At 43.5% G+C, this 16,334-nt stretch overlaps 1 protein-coding gene across 3 annotated transcripts in view; it reads left to right on the top strand.

The window, feature by feature from the left end:
- DMTF1 (cyclin D binding myb like transcription factor 1) overlaps positions 1–16,334 on the top strand; it is a 30,190-nt gene that overhangs the window by 12,225 nt on the left and 1,631 nt on the right. For all 3 annotated transcript variants that reach the window (XM_081927736.1, XM_081927735.1, XM_081927734.1), the window contains 10 exons: positions 2,454–2,611; positions 4,076–4,108; positions 5,521–5,630; positions 6,606–6,834; positions 7,692–7,843; positions 9,346–9,561; positions 11,166–11,251; positions 12,464–12,622; positions 13,835–14,221; positions 15,504–15,648. In XM_081927736.1, the coding sequence (XP_081783862.1) occupies positions 2,454–2,611; positions 4,076–4,108; positions 5,521–5,630; positions 6,606–6,834; positions 7,692–7,843; positions 9,346–9,561; positions 11,166–11,251; positions 12,464–12,622; positions 13,835–14,221; positions 15,504–15,648 (1,675 nt within the window). The remainder of the gene's footprint in view (positions 1–2,453; positions 2,612–4,075; positions 4,109–5,520; positions 5,631–6,605; positions 6,835–7,691; positions 7,844–9,345; positions 9,562–11,165; positions 11,252–12,463; positions 12,623–13,834; positions 14,222–15,503; positions 15,649–16,334) is intronic.

Raw genomic sequence — 16,334 nt, 5'->3', positions numbered from 1 at the left:
CATCTAGATAGATAGATAGATAGATAGATAGATAGATAGATAGATAGATTCTTTATTGTCATTACACAAGTGCAACATTGCACAAGTGCAACGAAATTGGATGCCATCCCTTAAAAAACAACAAAAGCAAAACAACAACAACAACCAAACAAACCACATTCCAGCCACACCCACACCCACACCCATCAAACTCCCAGGTCACACTATCGAGTTACAGCATTCAAAAAGGCCACAGCTCTTGGATAGAAACTATTTTTCAGTCTATTTGTCCTTGACTTGATGTTTCTATATCTCCTGCCAGAAGGCAGTAGTGCAAACAGACTGTATCCCGGGTGAGATGAATCCTGCAGGATGTTGTTTGCTTTCCTAAGACAACGGGAACCGTACAGTTCTTCCAAAGATGGGAGAGGATGACCAATAATCCTTTGGGCTGTGGTTATGACCTTCTGGAGCACCTTCCTCTCCCTAGCTGTACAACTGGAGAACCAAGCACAAATACAGTATGTGAGAATGCTCTCTATGGAGCCTCGATAGAAGGACACCAGCAGTCTCTCACTCAGATTGTTCTTCTTTAAAAGTCTGAGGAAATAAATTCTCTGCTGGGCCTTCTTCACCAGAGCAGTGGTATTTGCGCTATATATCATCTTTTCTAGGTTTTCTCTAATTGCAGCACTCACCGTGAACTTTATTCCCTCATTCCACAGTTTTGACCATTTTTCATATTCTATATTGTGCCCCAGATCTACCGCCCATTTAACCATGACTTCCTTAATTTCTTCGTCTTTTGTGTCCCACTCCAATAATATATTGTACATTTTAGATAATAATTTAGATTTACTTTCAATTATTTCAATCTGGTATTTCGATTTCTTTTCATTCATTCCAATTTTTTTATCCTCCAACCATAGTGCGTTAATTTGATGGTACTGTAGCCAACTTGTCAACTTTCCCTTCAGCTCCTCATATGGTCTTAGATTCCAACGGTCCTCCGATCTTATGAATAAATCTTCATATGTCAATTTTTGCTCCTCCATATTTATTTTTTTAGTTGTTAAGATGTTTGTTGGGGATAGCCACCAAGGTGTTCTCCATTCCAGCAGTTTTTTGTTTTTTCCCCAGGCTTCATACAGGGGGCCCCTAATGATGTGACTCTTATTACTTTCTGCAGTTTTGTCACAGAGATCCAAACAGCGTTCTATTCTAATCTGCCACAATTTATAGAATGCAGCCAGTTTTCTTTGTGTCACTTTTATCAGTATTTGCAATCTCACCATGATAAGATGTTTTGTCTACCCAAGAACCATCATGCCTTGAGGAATGGGAAGGTGTAGCTTTCAAAAAACATTTTGGTACCTTGTAGCTCTTTGCTTTTTTACCATTTTTAACTTGGGCTTGTTTTAAAGTTTTTATGTAAACCCCTTTTGTGAGGTTCGTTTGACAAGCAGTATATAAATATCTTAAATAAATAAATGAGTGACTGTAGAGTCCTCTGTTTGTTCAAGGTGTTATTGGTTGTAATAAACCAGTGGATCCTAAGATAGGATTGGATCCACACACGCTTCAGGTTACAGACTCCGCTAACCCAGAAATAGTACCTCAGGTTAAGAACTTTGCTTCAGGATGAGAACAGAAATTGTGCTGCAGCGGCGCAGCAGCAGCGGGAGGCCCCATTAGCTAAAGTGGTGCTTCAGGTTAAGAACAGTTTCAGGTTAAGAACAGACCTCCAGAACGAATTAAGTTCTTAACCCAAGGTGCCACTGTATTGTAATATTTCCAAGCCTTGCATCCAGGGATAGTCATTGCAAACAACTTCCCTTACTTACTGTTTTCTTAGCTTAACGACCAGTTTAGACAGACTTCTTTCTTAGGCTTTCACTAGTTTGCACCTTAAAGTAAGCCATGGTTAATAACTGTAGATAAGTGTTCTCCTTGTTCATGTTAAGCCATTAACTGTGGCTTATCATGATTTGCAAACTGGTCTGATATATTTAACTTTGCTGATCTCAGGTACTGAAAAATAATATTAGTTATATGAGCATCTTATCAAATGGGCATTTAGAACCTTAAACAACCATATATATGCAAGTTAACAAAAATCAACATGAAGCACAGGTACAGAACCTTTCTCCTGTCCTGTCCGTTTGTTCATAAAACGTAAAAAGAACAAGTCCAGTCACTTGGGATCTCCTGCATCACTTTTTTTTTAAGTTCATGTCTTCCCAAATTTGATATCAATTTAAATGCATTGTAACTTGTTTTCCAAATTTTGAATAGAAACTGGGCATTTATAGTCATATTTAATTTTTTTGAATAGCTAATGATAAAAAGTCATTTGGTCACATTTTCAACATTCAATACATAGTTTTGCAGAGCTTGTTAATAAAGTATCAGTCTTGATCTATTGTAAGATGTTGGGAAACTTAAATTTGTCGTCCAAATCTTGATGTGACTAGGCACGTGGAATAAAAGATGCCACTGAAATCATCTTTGAGATGTCAAAGGATGAAAGGAAAGATTTCTACAGGACCATTGCATGGGGTCTGAACCGGCCTCTCTTTGCTGTTTATAGACGAGTACTTCGCATGTATGATGATCGAAACCACGTTGGCAAGTATGAAACCTCCTAACATTTGACCAAACGGTATGAGAAGGGTTAAGAATGGCCTGGGGGCCCTTTTAAGTCCTAGCACCAAGTTATGTAGGGCCAGAAGAATCAAGGTGGGGGAAAACAGTGTTGAGCCATGAAGCCTCGGAGGAGTACATTTTTCCAAATTAAGCACTTGCTTAATGTTCACCAGTAGTAAGTTGACAATCTCATATGATACTTGAACTCTGCTTGTGGCAGAGCCATGGGAATGAGTCATACAACATTGCCATTGCTGCAGCAGTAAAACTGCTAGTATATTTGCAAAGCTGAGCCGGGTCCATCATGGTTTCAAATTGGGTGGGGGAGCATGTGTTGAGATTGCTGCATTGCAGGGGGTTGGACTAGATGACCATTGGGGTCCCTTCCAACTCTACAAGTCTATGATTCTGTGTAGGACTTCACACCCATATGTATGTGTATCCACTGTGTGTTGGACAAACTGCACTCAGATTCTTGATCAGATACGAGGTTCTCTACAGTGGAGGGGTACATGAGTCCAAGACTGGCTCCTGGACCCCTTCATGTGTACAACCTGCATGGTGGGGACGTGTGTGGAACTCCTGGGCCTTTTGGCTCAAGATAAGGGTTATCAGTGCTGCTTTTTATCGTATGCCCAAATAGATGAATAATTGGTAGTTTATACCAACACAGTGGGTGGCACTGTGGTCTAAGCCACAGAGCCTAGGGCTTGCTGATCAGAAGGTCAGTGGTTTGAATCCCGGCGATGGGGTGAGCTCCCGTTGCTCAGTCCCTGCTCCTGCCAACCTAGCAGTTCAAAAGCACGTCAAATTGCAAGTAGATAAATAGGTACCCCTCCGGCGGGAAGGTAAAGGGCGTTTCCGTGCGCTGCTCTGGTTCGCCAGAAGTGGCTTATGTCATGCTGGCCACATGACCTGGACGTTGTATGCCAGCTCCCTCGTCCAATAAAGCGAGATGAGCGCCGCAACCCCAGAGTCGTCCACGAATGGACCCAACGGTCAAGGGTACTTTTACCTTTACCTTTCACCAATAGTTACATTATTTTTCTTCTCGCTTAAGAAGCTGTATCTAAGCATATACATGGATTTTCATCTTTAATCTTGACACTAGGCACATGTGACTATAGTTTTGAATAATACATTGGCAAGATTAATGACCATTTGGTATGTCTGCTCATTATGGGTAGGGAATCCTACAGAACTTAAGAACCTTGTTAAAGACTATAAAAATTGCTTTCTCTTCTGTGCCTTAACATCAGGTTAGTGTTGGTAACAAGCCAGTATGGCATATTGCACTTTGAAATTCTACTTTATTCTGAAAGTTGCAATTATATTTGCCTTTGTGAATAATGTTACATATTGTGTGCTGTCCTAATGAGGGGAATTCAAGAAATTGATAGAAATTCTATGTGTGTCTGTTAATTAAATGTGCTGTTTGTATATTTCACAGGTACACTCCTGATGAAATTGAAAAGCTCAAGGAGTAAGTTTTATTTTGCATTAATCAGTGTTTTGTGAACAGTTTGGAAGAACCTTCAGTTCTCTTTCCCTAAAGTTGTGTGCAGTTGGCAGCCAAAGACCCATGAGTTTACTCTGGCTCCTTAGGTTGCCATTTGCCAAGCACCAGCTTCTTTTAAGAGGAGCCACAGTGTAGTTTGCAGAAGGGGAAGACACAGGCAAGGAATAGCAGGACTGGGCATGCAAAGTGAGCGTTCCCAAGTCCTTTTTGCAATTGCATTAAGCTTTCAGGGCAGGCTCTCTTTTTTGTGTGGAGCAAATAACTAAGCGGCAAGTGCTTCATTGATCTCTTGCACAGCTTTTGGCGCTCTCTGCGATTTCACACTACATCTCCAGTGTCTCTTTCTTTCCCCATTCCTTGTTAGTAGCAGTGGCCTAAGAACGACATAGAATAGTGCTTAAGGACATCTGAACACCTTCCTGTGTAATCGAGGCCCCACGATATCTGATAAGAACCCCAACATCCTTTGAAATTGGTACCTATTATCTTTGGCTGCATTACCAGATGCAATGGTCTTTATTCAAAATATAATGGGAGGAAAACCCTTCAATGCTACAGATTCCAAAGCAGTAGTCAAAGGATATGACCAGCTAGTCATTTCAAAATGAAATGCAGCAATGCACTCAATTGTGAAATACAATAATACAGAACTAAGGGTAAGATTCTGTATGCTCACATGCAATAAATACAGTGATGGTTGGCTGAAAATATGTTCAACTTCCCTTCTCCAAAAAAGGAGTTTAATGCAAGCTTTGGGTTCTAGACCTCACAGGGTGTCCTGTGAGGCTTCAGAGTAAACTCACGGTAGAGTGCAGGGATTCACATGTCCTTAAGCACTATTCTATGTCGTTCTTAGGCTACTGTGAGTGCAGCATTTCAGGGAAATCGGTTTTAGAATGATTTGATGTCTGTATGTGTTGTCGGAGAACAGAATTCCAAAGCAGGCTAAAGATAAAATATGAAGTAATCAATTATTTGATCATTACAGACAGTTTGAGATGCAGAGGTGGTTGTTTAAATGGGGTTGCTAAATAGGCCCCCTATACCCAGCCATTCCTTGAGGGGTGATCTGGCTATGTTGATGTATTAATTTGATCTACAGATTTGTGCTTGTTTTAAGAATGTGATTTTATGTTTTATGTTGTGCTGTTCAACCAGCATGCTCATCAAAAACCCAGAACTGAACAAACCATTAGTCAGAATAAGCCCCCATCTGGAAATGCCCTGATTCTTAATTATTTTAAGTGGGTTATATTTGTATATAGCTGGGACCCCCACCCCCTGGGCTCCTCTAGAGGATGGGCAGGACGTAAACCAATAAATATATACAATTGAAATGCTTTGCACACCATGCTGAATACACTTTTTCCGTTTAGGCTACGGATAAAGCATGGCAATGACTGGGCGACTATTGGAGCTGCCCTGGGAAGAAGTGCTTCTTCAGTCAAAGACCGATGCAGGCTGATGAAGGACACCTGCAATACAGGTACAAGTATTACAACAGTTGACATTCCCAATGGCTGCACAGTTGACTTGCAGAAAGTGTATCTCATAATCTTCAAGACTGTACATCTCAGGATTGCTTTAGAAATTTGTTCTGTCGTTGCTAGATAGCTAAATAATTGATTCAAACTATTGGAGGGACAGGGAGAGGAAATTGTTTATTTAATTTGTATCCTGTCCTTCCTCCCTGAAGAAGGGTCAGATGTGCCTGTTTCAGGGACTCTGGGCAGCAGCATCTAGTGCATATTCTTCCCCAAGTCCACCAACGTTTGTGTGGGAATCACCCATATCCCGTGCGCTTCCTCTGTGGTTTGAAACACCCTTGGCGTTAATGGCTCTGGCCCTAACTCAGAGACAAACAGCACATCTAATTTAGGACTTTACACTTTTCAATGCACATATATTGGTTCTTGTACTAAACTTCATCTGCCCCTTTACTGCCCATTCTTAAAATGTTGAAAGAACCTTTTGCACGTTTGCAAATGGTACAACAAATATACCTCCATAGAAGGTTGGCTAAATTGTTGGTGTGATACAGGAAGCCTCCAGTCCATTGCCAGGCTTCTAAAAGCACATTTCTCTCAAATAGGCCATGGGAGAGGTCAGAGCAATTTAAGAATCTGAAGAGGGATTGCTGGAATCAAACAGAGATAGGAAATTAAATAAGAACATGAGGGCCCAAGCCAGTGTGATGTAGTGGTTAGAGTGCAGGATTAGGGTCTGGGAGACCCTTGTTCAGATCCCCATGGAGCTGTAAAGCTCACTGGGTAACCTTGGGATAGTGACTGTTTCTCAGCCTAATGTACATCACAGGATGGTTGTGAGGATAAAATGGGGAGAGTCGTCTGCATGCCACTTTGAGCTTGGAGGATAGGCCGTATATACATCTAATTTTTTATTTTTAAGGGAAACTGCTTTTCATTGCCATGTATTGTTCCCTCCTTTTTCCCCCCTTCAGGGAAGTGGACAGAAGAAGAAGAAAAGAGACTGGCAGAAGTGGTACATGAATTAACCAGCACAGAGCCTGGGGACATTGTCACGCAAGGAGTGTCTTGGGCTGCTGTGGCAGAGCGAGTCGGGACGCGGTCTGAGAAGCAGTGCCGTTCCAAATGGCTCAACTACCTAAACTGGAAACAAAGTGGAGGCACCGAGTGGACTAAAGAAGATGAAATAAACCTAATCCTGAGGTTGTGCCATTTTCTTGGAAAGCACATCCAGGGATGGGGCAGCAGGGCTGGGGGGAATTTAAAAAGACTTTGATTTAATACTTTAGGCAACTTTTTAACAATGGCCGCTGCATTCCTTGTTCCCAGATACTTTAATCTTCTTGCTATGAAAGTATATAGATTGAAATCATAGAGTTGGAAGGGGCACCAAGGGTCATCTAGTCCAACCCCCTGCAATGCAGGAATCTCAGCAAGAGCATCCATGACAGATGGTCCCCCAGTCTCTGCTTTAAATCCTCCAAGGTTTTTCTGCTTCACCACACTGGGCAGTTACACTGCAGGCAGCCGACAATGTAAGTTTGAGAGGAGAAGAGATAAATCCTTGGACACTAAGGCTGCCTATAGTTACTAGTCATGGTGGTTATATGCTGCTACCTTCAGACTCAGAGGTAGCCTGCCCCTCAATACTAGCTGCAGGAGATCAAGTGTGTGTGTGTGTGTGTGTGTGTGTGTGTGTGTGTGTAAGAGAGAGAGAGAGAGAGAGTGTGTTATTACCCTCAGACTCTGCTTGTGGACTTCCGAGACGTCTGGTTTGCCACTGCAGGACGGAATGCTGGAGAGGCCCTTGTCTGGGTTTAGGCCATTCACTCCCTCAGCCTTTTCAGGCTTTGGGCCTCCAGTGACACTGCCCAAAAGGAGGTACGGTGGCGACTTCTGTGATGTTGACCACATCCCCCGGGAATCACTCTTGAGACCACGTGCCATTTGTTGCTGTGCAGTCTTACTAAATCTGATTAAAGCAGGAGCTACATAACATTCCCTCTGCGCTGGAAGCTGTCTTCTCTAACACACACTTCTTTCCCATGTAATCCTGTCAGAATAGCAGAGCTAGAAGTATCTGATGAAAATGATATCAACTGGGATCTGCTGGCCGAAGGATGGAGCAGTGTGCGCTCACCCCAGTGGCTTCGTAGTAAATGGTGGACGATCAAAAGGCAGATCGCAAACCACAAAGAGGTTTCATTTCCTGGTAAAGTGTTAAAGGGTTACCTTACCTGCTCGCTGTTTGTTTGCTGGGAGGGTGGAAGAGAGTAGGAAATAATAGCGCTTGCATAGCCCTTAAGAGTGCTCCACCTGATTTCCATATCTTGTAATCCTTTCCACAGTCTTTTGAGGTAGTTTATTATTCTCCCCAAATTTTCAGATTGGAGGCTACATTTATCTTAGAGTTCATTACAAAGGTGAGATTCAAACCTTCAACTTTTGTAGAGGTTCTTCCTCTAGGATTGCTGCTACTAATAGATGTAGCTTTCCCGAAAGAGGAAGGAGAAGACTTCATGCAGGAGAAGTGTGTTGAGGACTAGACAGACAGGAGCTTTGAATAACCTATGCTGTTGTCCTAAGGCTGTTTTGTGCAGTTATCTCCCCAGCCATCCTTGTTGTCTAAGATAAGGTATTAATATTTTTTTATTAATTCCTGTGTTGACTCATTTGGTTTTTTTATTGCCTTTCTCCAGTTTCAGTGGTCCTGACATGGGTTACAAAATGCAACTAAAAACTTTGAAAAAGCAAAGGCATAAAGTAAAATCTTTATTTTAGGCTGGCTCTTGACATCTAGGATTGAGATTGTAGTGTTTTGAGGTTTTTGTGTTTGTTAAACTTCTCCATATTTAAATGAATATTGCATGTTTACATTTTCATAAAGTTTGTTTCCTTAAAAATAGCACATGAACACACACACATGCATACATACAAAGTAATAAGAATAGGGCAAATAACAAATTTAAATACATAAATAGATATTGAGGGACATCTAACTTTCAATGGGTGTACTTGTGAGTACAGTGGTACCTCGCAAGACGAAATTAATTCGTTCTGCGAATTTTTTTGTCTTGCGAATTTTTCGTCTTGTGAAGCATGGATTCCCTGGGTATTAATGGTTTTAAGAAAAAGGAAACAAACTTGCAAGACGTTTTCGTCTTGCTAAGCAAGCCCATATTTTTTCGTCTTACGAGGCATTCGTCTTGCGAGGTACCACTGTAGGACAAATGTTGGACCCCACCCATAGCGGAGTGGTGACACTCTTGTCTCTCAGGTTGTCAAAAGAAGTCTGCCACTCCCCGGTGCCATAGCTTGGTAGGGGTTAGCCAGGACTTTTGCCCCAGGTGACGCCTCTGGGGTGGGGGGCCCCTTTGAGGCTCCTAGCCTACCTGCCATTGTACTGCCTGGGCTTCAGGCAGAGTGGCTCTCTGCTCTGTGGGTGAGTGACTGAGTGGGTGTGAAGAGGAGAAAGAAGAGAATGGAGTTGGCTTGCATGCCCAGCCCTGCCCGTTCCTAAAAGTGAGCGACCCTCCTCCTCCTTCCCCTTTCCCAAAGATGGGATCCCCTGTCTGGTTTTGCAAGAGTGAGAGCCTTCTGAAGAAAGGTTCCCCATCTTATTTGCAAACAGTTCAGGAAGAGGATTCCAAACACTTCTCTCTGTCTTTTGCGTCTAGCAACATTCTGAGTGACCCTTTTGTTTCCCCATTTCAGTTCTTATAAAAGGTCTGAAACAGCTTCACGAAAGCCAGACGAACGCTGCAGGGCACCAGCTTTCAGAGACGAAACCTGTACCTGGGTTGCCAAATGCTCATTCTGGTTCTGGGGTTCAGCATGTGCAGATTCGGGTGGCTCGCTTGGATGAGAATTCAGGCAATTCTCCAAGCCCCATGGCAGCTTTGCAGATTCCAGTTCAGATTACCCATGTCTGTAAGTACCTCTGATCCCTCACTTGTTCCTCCTCCCTCCGATCATTGCCCTTCCTCAAATCAAGGTGTTTCCTGATTTTCAGAGAGAAGAGGATCTCTCTTTGGTCTGGCAAGAAGTTGGCCTGTAGGCTACCCCATACATAACATACATATGCAGCAAAGACAGAACACAGGGTGTACATCATGGTTTATGTGCCATCGCCATTCACGTGGCGCAAGCAGTGAATATGGGTAACCATAAATATAGCCATGAGAATGTGAAAAGTTGGGCAGGCTTCTTGCGTCCAGGGAGGAAAGGGAAATGGCCTTTGCTTTGCTGTGGTTGGTGCTGCCCTGTGTCTGCTCCTGGTAAGGAAGGTAGTGGATTTCATGGCTATGTTAGGCCAGGCTGGTAGCTTCTAAGACGGTGGGGGTCGCTAGTGGGGGTTTTGTACCCCACCCACCCTGCCCTTTGGGATATAATTGCATGTGATTCTAAGAGTGATACGGGAAGAAGGAGGGCAGCAAATGCAGCACTGCCAGTGATTTTATTTATTTATTAAATGGGGCAGGGGGGGGGACAACGACGATATCCTGCCCTCTCAGTATAACATACATGTTATATGTATGTTAGCTGCTTTCCAGGCAGCTAACATAAAAAGTGAACATACAGAAAGTACTAAAGCACCTGATTGTTTTATGGCTGCTGCACAGCACATTATATTGGATATGATCTATTTAAGCACTGAAGATTTCATCCAGTAGAGGACAGGGCATGCAGCCAGCACCTTTGGAAGAATGCAGAAAATTGAGGTTGAAGGCCAGCTACTTCACGCACGTTCCTGCAGGCTGAACAAAGGCAGACTGTTGCTGCTGCTCACAAAATAGCCTGAAGACGCCAGAGTGATTCCCTCTACTGAAACTAAGCAGATTTGGCCTTGTCTCTGAACCATACATAAGCTGCTCAGAGCACTGTGGAGGAAGAGAATCATAAACAAGGAAGGCACCCTTTTCCCACACAGTTCATGCCCCTGCTTTTTTCCATGGCAATGAGATTTTTTATCTCCATTTCTTAGTATGTTACTCGTGTGTAAGTAGTGATACCTCCTCTCCATGTTGAGCAGCAGACCAAAGCCATTCAGGAGTTGAGTGCCTCTTTGGGCCACTTCAGATGACCCCACAGTAAGAGTGAGCCATGAGTTGTTCACACACAGCTGCTCACATGGATTTGGTGACACCCACCATGAGAGCCTGCCGGGGCGGGGGGGGGGTGTTTGTCCTGGAAATGCTTGTTTTAAGTTTTAATTAATCTCTGTGTAGTTATCATATGTATTTTTATCAACTGTTTTCCCAATGTAAATTAGTAGTAAAAAAATTAGTGTTTCCCAGCTGAAGGATCACAACACTTAGAGAGGCTTATTTATGGCAAACAAACTGTTAAGATGCCCACTAACTGCTCCGTTGTCCTGGCAGTCCACTGTAGCCTTTGTCTTTCAATACTAAATTATGTGATTGTCTATCAGTTAAATACATCTAGGGCTCTCTCTCTCTCTCTCTCTCTCTCTCTCTCTCTCTCTCTATTTATTTATTTATAAAAGGGTATGTTTCTCCCTCTTACTCCCATAGCTTCTGCAGATTCCCCTGCTGCTTCTGTTGACTCTGAGACAATAACTCTAAATAGTGGGACACTACAGACATTTGAGATCCTGCCAGTAAGTTCTACAGATCCCACACCTACCTGGTTTGATCTTTTGGTTTTTCAGACTAAAGTTTGAGGAAAGGAGCATCTCAATGGTGTCCTTATGGCAACATAAAGTATTATAAAATGTGTGAGGCTCAGTTAGCAGGATATTACAGCATAATATAACTGGAAGCTTTAAAATCATGCAAAACAACTTACTTTATGGTGTCACATTATCTGCATGCACCAGGGATGGGTAACTGGATCCAGCCAGTTTTGGATCCTCCACTGGCCACTTTGGGCAGGCAAGTCAAACTTTAGAGCAAGAATCAGGAGCACTCTGAAAAGTAGGATTGCCATCCCTATGGCTGGACAACTGGCCAGTCTCTTATGGAGCACCTGGTTTCTGCAGGGCTATTGGGATTCTCATAGGAGAGTGTTGGATTACTCTGGAATTTGGTCTGGTCCAGAAAGGTGCTTCTTATGTTCTCAGTTCTTGGAATTATGAAACAAAAGATGTCTTAATGTTATGACTTAACATTAAGAGGTCCTAATTATGCACATCTTTTTGAAATGTAAAATGTATTAGTAGACCCCTAAGATATTAGTTGTTGTTTTAAAGGCCATACAAACCTGAAGTCCACCTGTCACTGTGTAAGAAAAATGATGGTGCTCCCTCTTCTCCTCCTTTAAGAGAATGTATCTTATGCAGGAGTCTCAACCCCAGTTGTCTGACAAGATAAATCAATAGGAAATGGGCATCCTTCACACCTCTTATCCCAGCTAGCTGGGTTAACTGGTAGATGCCAATGGTCAAATTCCAGGCAGCCTGGCACATTTCAAAGCAAGGAGGGACTTGCCTTTCTATGCAGTGGATGGAACACTTCCATTTCAGAGCCATGTGGTCTATTGAAGAGGGTTGGACTGGAACTCAGGAGACCAGGTTGGAATTCCTCCCTGACCATGAAGTCACTGGGTGCCCCTGGGACATCTCACAGGATGGCTCTGGGGATAACATGGGTGACCGCAGGCACTGCCCTGTTCTCCAGGATATGGACAGTCTCCTTGTGGGGAGAAAGGAAGGACATGGGGGGGCAGTTGTCCTACATTTCTAGGGTTACTTCAGTTATGCTGCATTTAGGAACACAGTTTACGTTTTGAGTCTGACTTCCTCAGAGTCAATGTCCTTCATGAGTCCATTGCCGAGCACCCTCCCATTGATCTTCTTCCTTCTTCTCTTGAGTCTTTCCATCTGCAGCCCACGGGGACTCCAGGCACGTACTTACTCCAGACCAGCTCCACCCAAGGCTTGCCTTTGACACTGAGCACCAGCCCAACAGTGACCCTCACAGCTGCCACGGCACCAGCCTCACCAGACCAGATCATCGTCCACGCCTTATCCGTAGGTGTCTCAAAGGAGAAACTGGAGCGATAAAGGGCGGGGGGGGGGGCTTGGAGTCGCTGCTAGTCAGCTGGAGCAGCTGCGCTGCATCAAACAAAACACCAGTGCAGAACAGTTTTGACTTGAATGTATTTTCTCCGGTGAAAATCCTCTGCAGTGTTAGTTGTGCTCGTTGTGGCAAAGGACAATGATTTAGGGAAGTCAAATCTTAAAATGGTGCCCATCATAGCTTGGGGTTCAGCTTGATGGGCTGTGGGAGGGGCATTGTGCACACAGGTTGCATTCAGCAGCATCAGAGTTGTGGCCTGAACGGACAGAGCCTCAGACCGACCCTTGGGGTGAGTTCTACAGCCTTTGGAGCAGTGATGGCCCCTCAGTATCTCTCAGGTGTCCCACCCAAACCAATGCCAGCATGCCACTCATCTATTTCTGAAGCTTTTCCTCTGACAGATCCGTCTCTCCCAAGGGCTGTGCCTTCCCCACCCTTCATGATCACAATAAATGCACAGTAGTAGGTGCTCATCTCTCAAATTTTGTCTATTGATGTCTGGCGTTACTTCTCACTATTTTGTAAAATATAATGATCAAGGGGGGTGAGAAAATTCAATCAATATATATTGAAATAATAAGATTGGAACATTACTAAATTCGTGTTTTTAAAGCCCGAAATACGAACGTTTGTGATAAGCAGGTTTATAAGAGCATAACATAGAAGCCTTTGAACCGCCTGCTGGTTCCAGCCAGTAGCTCCTCTCATCCCACATCCTGCTCTCACAGGGGCCGCCCAAGATAAATAGACTAGAAAGGGCTTTGGTCTCACTCAGCAAGGTTCTTCTTGGGTTTAAAAAGCTTATAATTGAGAGAGGGGAGGGCGTTACAAGGCCCAGAGCCAAAAGACTGGAGCACATTGTAAAACTCCCACTGTTAGTGCAATTTGGCTAATAGAAAAAACTTAATGTAAAGCTTATTCGTTGAGTATTTGAACATACCTTTTCAGGAAAATAGAGTAGATGTCAAGTTTTTTATGTGATTTAGTGAATAGTGAAGAATGGGTAATTTTGCATGCAATGTTACGATGTATGTACAATGTATGTATAGAATAATTTAAAATAAAATGCATAGTTGGTCCCCTTTCACCATTGCTGAAGGGGCATAAAGAAGTCAGTCACAACACTATGTGGCACTTATCAATTTTGTGGCCATTTCTCACAGCCAGAACACTTGCTGAACACCGGTGACAATGTCACGGTACAGTGCCATGCGCCAAGTGTCATAATCCGCACTGTTGCAGCAGAAGAGATTTCTCCCTCCGTAACCCAGGCAGAACTTGCTGTTGATTCAGACATTCAGCCAGTTAATCTGGTGGACCCTCCAACGGCTCTGGAAGCAGACGCCTTTCCAGAGGACATCCATCAACCCAAGCTGGCTGTGGAAGAGCAGTCTGCATATAGCGAAGACGACTCCTCCAAATTTGGTGGGAGGAGTAGCAGTGAACTCATTGACAGGGTCATGGCAAGAGCCGGAGGAGAGATTTTGCACGCGGATATCAAGTGTGAAGAAGATTGTCGGTCTGACTTAGCTGGCACCTACGTTTCTGAGGTAAGGAAAGCAGTACTTAGCAGCATGAGGATTTGGCACATGGCTGGATCTGTAGCAGTTGTTTTTGAGGCTCAGCAAGTGCATCTTCATGCAATTCATCTTTGATATTTTAGCCATGTTAAACAAACCTGCTTTGTGCTGGTACACTCATCTGAGAACTGACTGCAGCTTCCCGTGGAATGCATACTCCATGGAAAACACCCAAGTTTGCAAATTGAGTTTGCCTGAAAGGGCCGCAAGAAACATTCAGAATTGCTTTTGGCCAATTAGTTGTACAAGTTGCTTATGCATTTCTCCGAGGGGAGATCATCTTAAGGGGGTGCATTCTTGGCTCCTGTGTGCCCTTTGGTGTTCCTCATTGCTTCCGACAAAAGTGAGAGAAGTGCCAAACGTTCAGTGATGAGAACATGCGTGAGAATGGTCATGAACACACATGATCCTGGTTCAAGTACATATGTGTAGGGAGCAGGGAATGAAATGTCAGCACCTCTGAGCAACTTGAGAAGTGGGATATTCTAGAGTTATCTAGAATATGATTTGTTCAGCCCCTGCATCTGAGGTTAAAACGTTGTCAAGTAGCAACATGGAGTGAGATGCCTACCTGGGGAATATTGCTGGCTGAACTGGAATTGTGGTTTACGTGGACCGATGGTCCAACTTCGTATAAGGCAGCTCTTCAGTGAATCCATTTCCTAACTCTTCCTGGCGGTTAAAAGAAACCAGCAATTCTCCTGGTGGCTTGTGGCTGTTAAAAACACTCAGAAGTAAACTAAATAAACCTGCCCTTGAAAGCTCTCTTTTCACTGGGGAAATGGCATTGGAGTGGGGAGAACTAGTCTCCTGTCCTCCACTGCCACTGTCCCAATCCCCCTCTCTCCCCCCCTCCCCACCAACCCCTTTGCTTTCAGCTTCCATCTGCTTTAGTTTAGCTCTTACACCAATTTAAAAATGCATTACAGATCATTGTTACTTAAGCCCTGGCACTTTTATTCCGGGTGAGATAGGTGACGGATGCACTGGGAGGTCGTCTTCAGTCTACTTTGTAAGTAAGTCCTCAGTCATCCTTGCAAATAAATCTAGTAATTGCTCTGCCACAGTTCACAACTAAGAGACAAAGCATTTTGCTGTTAAAAAATTGCCATCCTCCACCCACAATGGTTCATTCAAAGCAAGCAATTTTGCACAGCACTTCATTTATTTGCTATTGTGGACTTTTTTTAAAAAAAAAAAAGCATGTTTCTGTTCTGTAAACACTAGTTGAAAAATGCTGGTTTTCACACAGGATCTCAGTTCTCCAACGACAGAAGAACAAGTTGAGGCGTCTCCCATGGATGACACCGTCCTCATTGTACCTTCGCCCCATGGCTTTATCCAGACATCAGATGACATAGACAGCGAATCCGTTTTGCCCCTAACAACACTAACAGGTAACTCGTGAGGTTGACACAGCAGCCTTTTTTAAAAAAAGTACCAATTTCCTGTGTGTGCAGCAATGCTGTTTCTGAGTGATTCTTGTGAGAAGCCCAATGTAACTGGACTAGTTTCCCATTATGGGAACAAGCCTGTCCAGCCCTCTGGATTGTATGCTGCCCTCTCTGACCATGTCATACAAGAGATTCTGAAATCTTCCCGGTTAGAACCAAGTGCATTTTCCCCATGTCTGGATGGGGGCAATTTTAACTTCTAACTATTGCTAGTTGAAATAAACGAGGCTATCAAACCGTGGTTTGACTAGGATTCCTTACTAACCAGTTGTGGAACTGTGGCTTTTTCCTCTGCTCATATAGCTGAGGAACTGTGCTTAGTTCTAAAGCAGCTTTCCATCATTCCTAGGGAGGGAGAAAGAAAAGAGAGCCCAAGCCCTAAGCTTCCTGTGATACTCAACTAGCTTACAAAGAGCAGTAGGATCACACCTGCAATGGCAGCTGTGCTTTGAGCAAAACATTTCTGGAAAGTCACAAGGGGACTTTCCAGAGCCACTGTTACCGCAGTACAGGAAACTAAGACTATATTGATGTGAATAAAGCAACAAAAAGAATTATGCTGAAACCTTGCTGCACATGCCACTGATTCAGATCCCCAAACAGCCGGAGTTTGTCTACTACTTTACTTG

This window comes from Podarcis melisellensis (assembly GCF_964234715.1).
Source record: "Podarcis melisellensis genome assembly, chromosome: 10".
NCBI classification, from domain to species: domain Eukaryota; kingdom Metazoa; phylum Chordata; class Lepidosauria; order Squamata; family Lacertidae; genus Podarcis; species Podarcis melisellensis.
The sequence above is the reverse complement of the archived record's forward strand: the minus strand, read 5'-3'. Positions and strand labels throughout refer to the sequence as shown.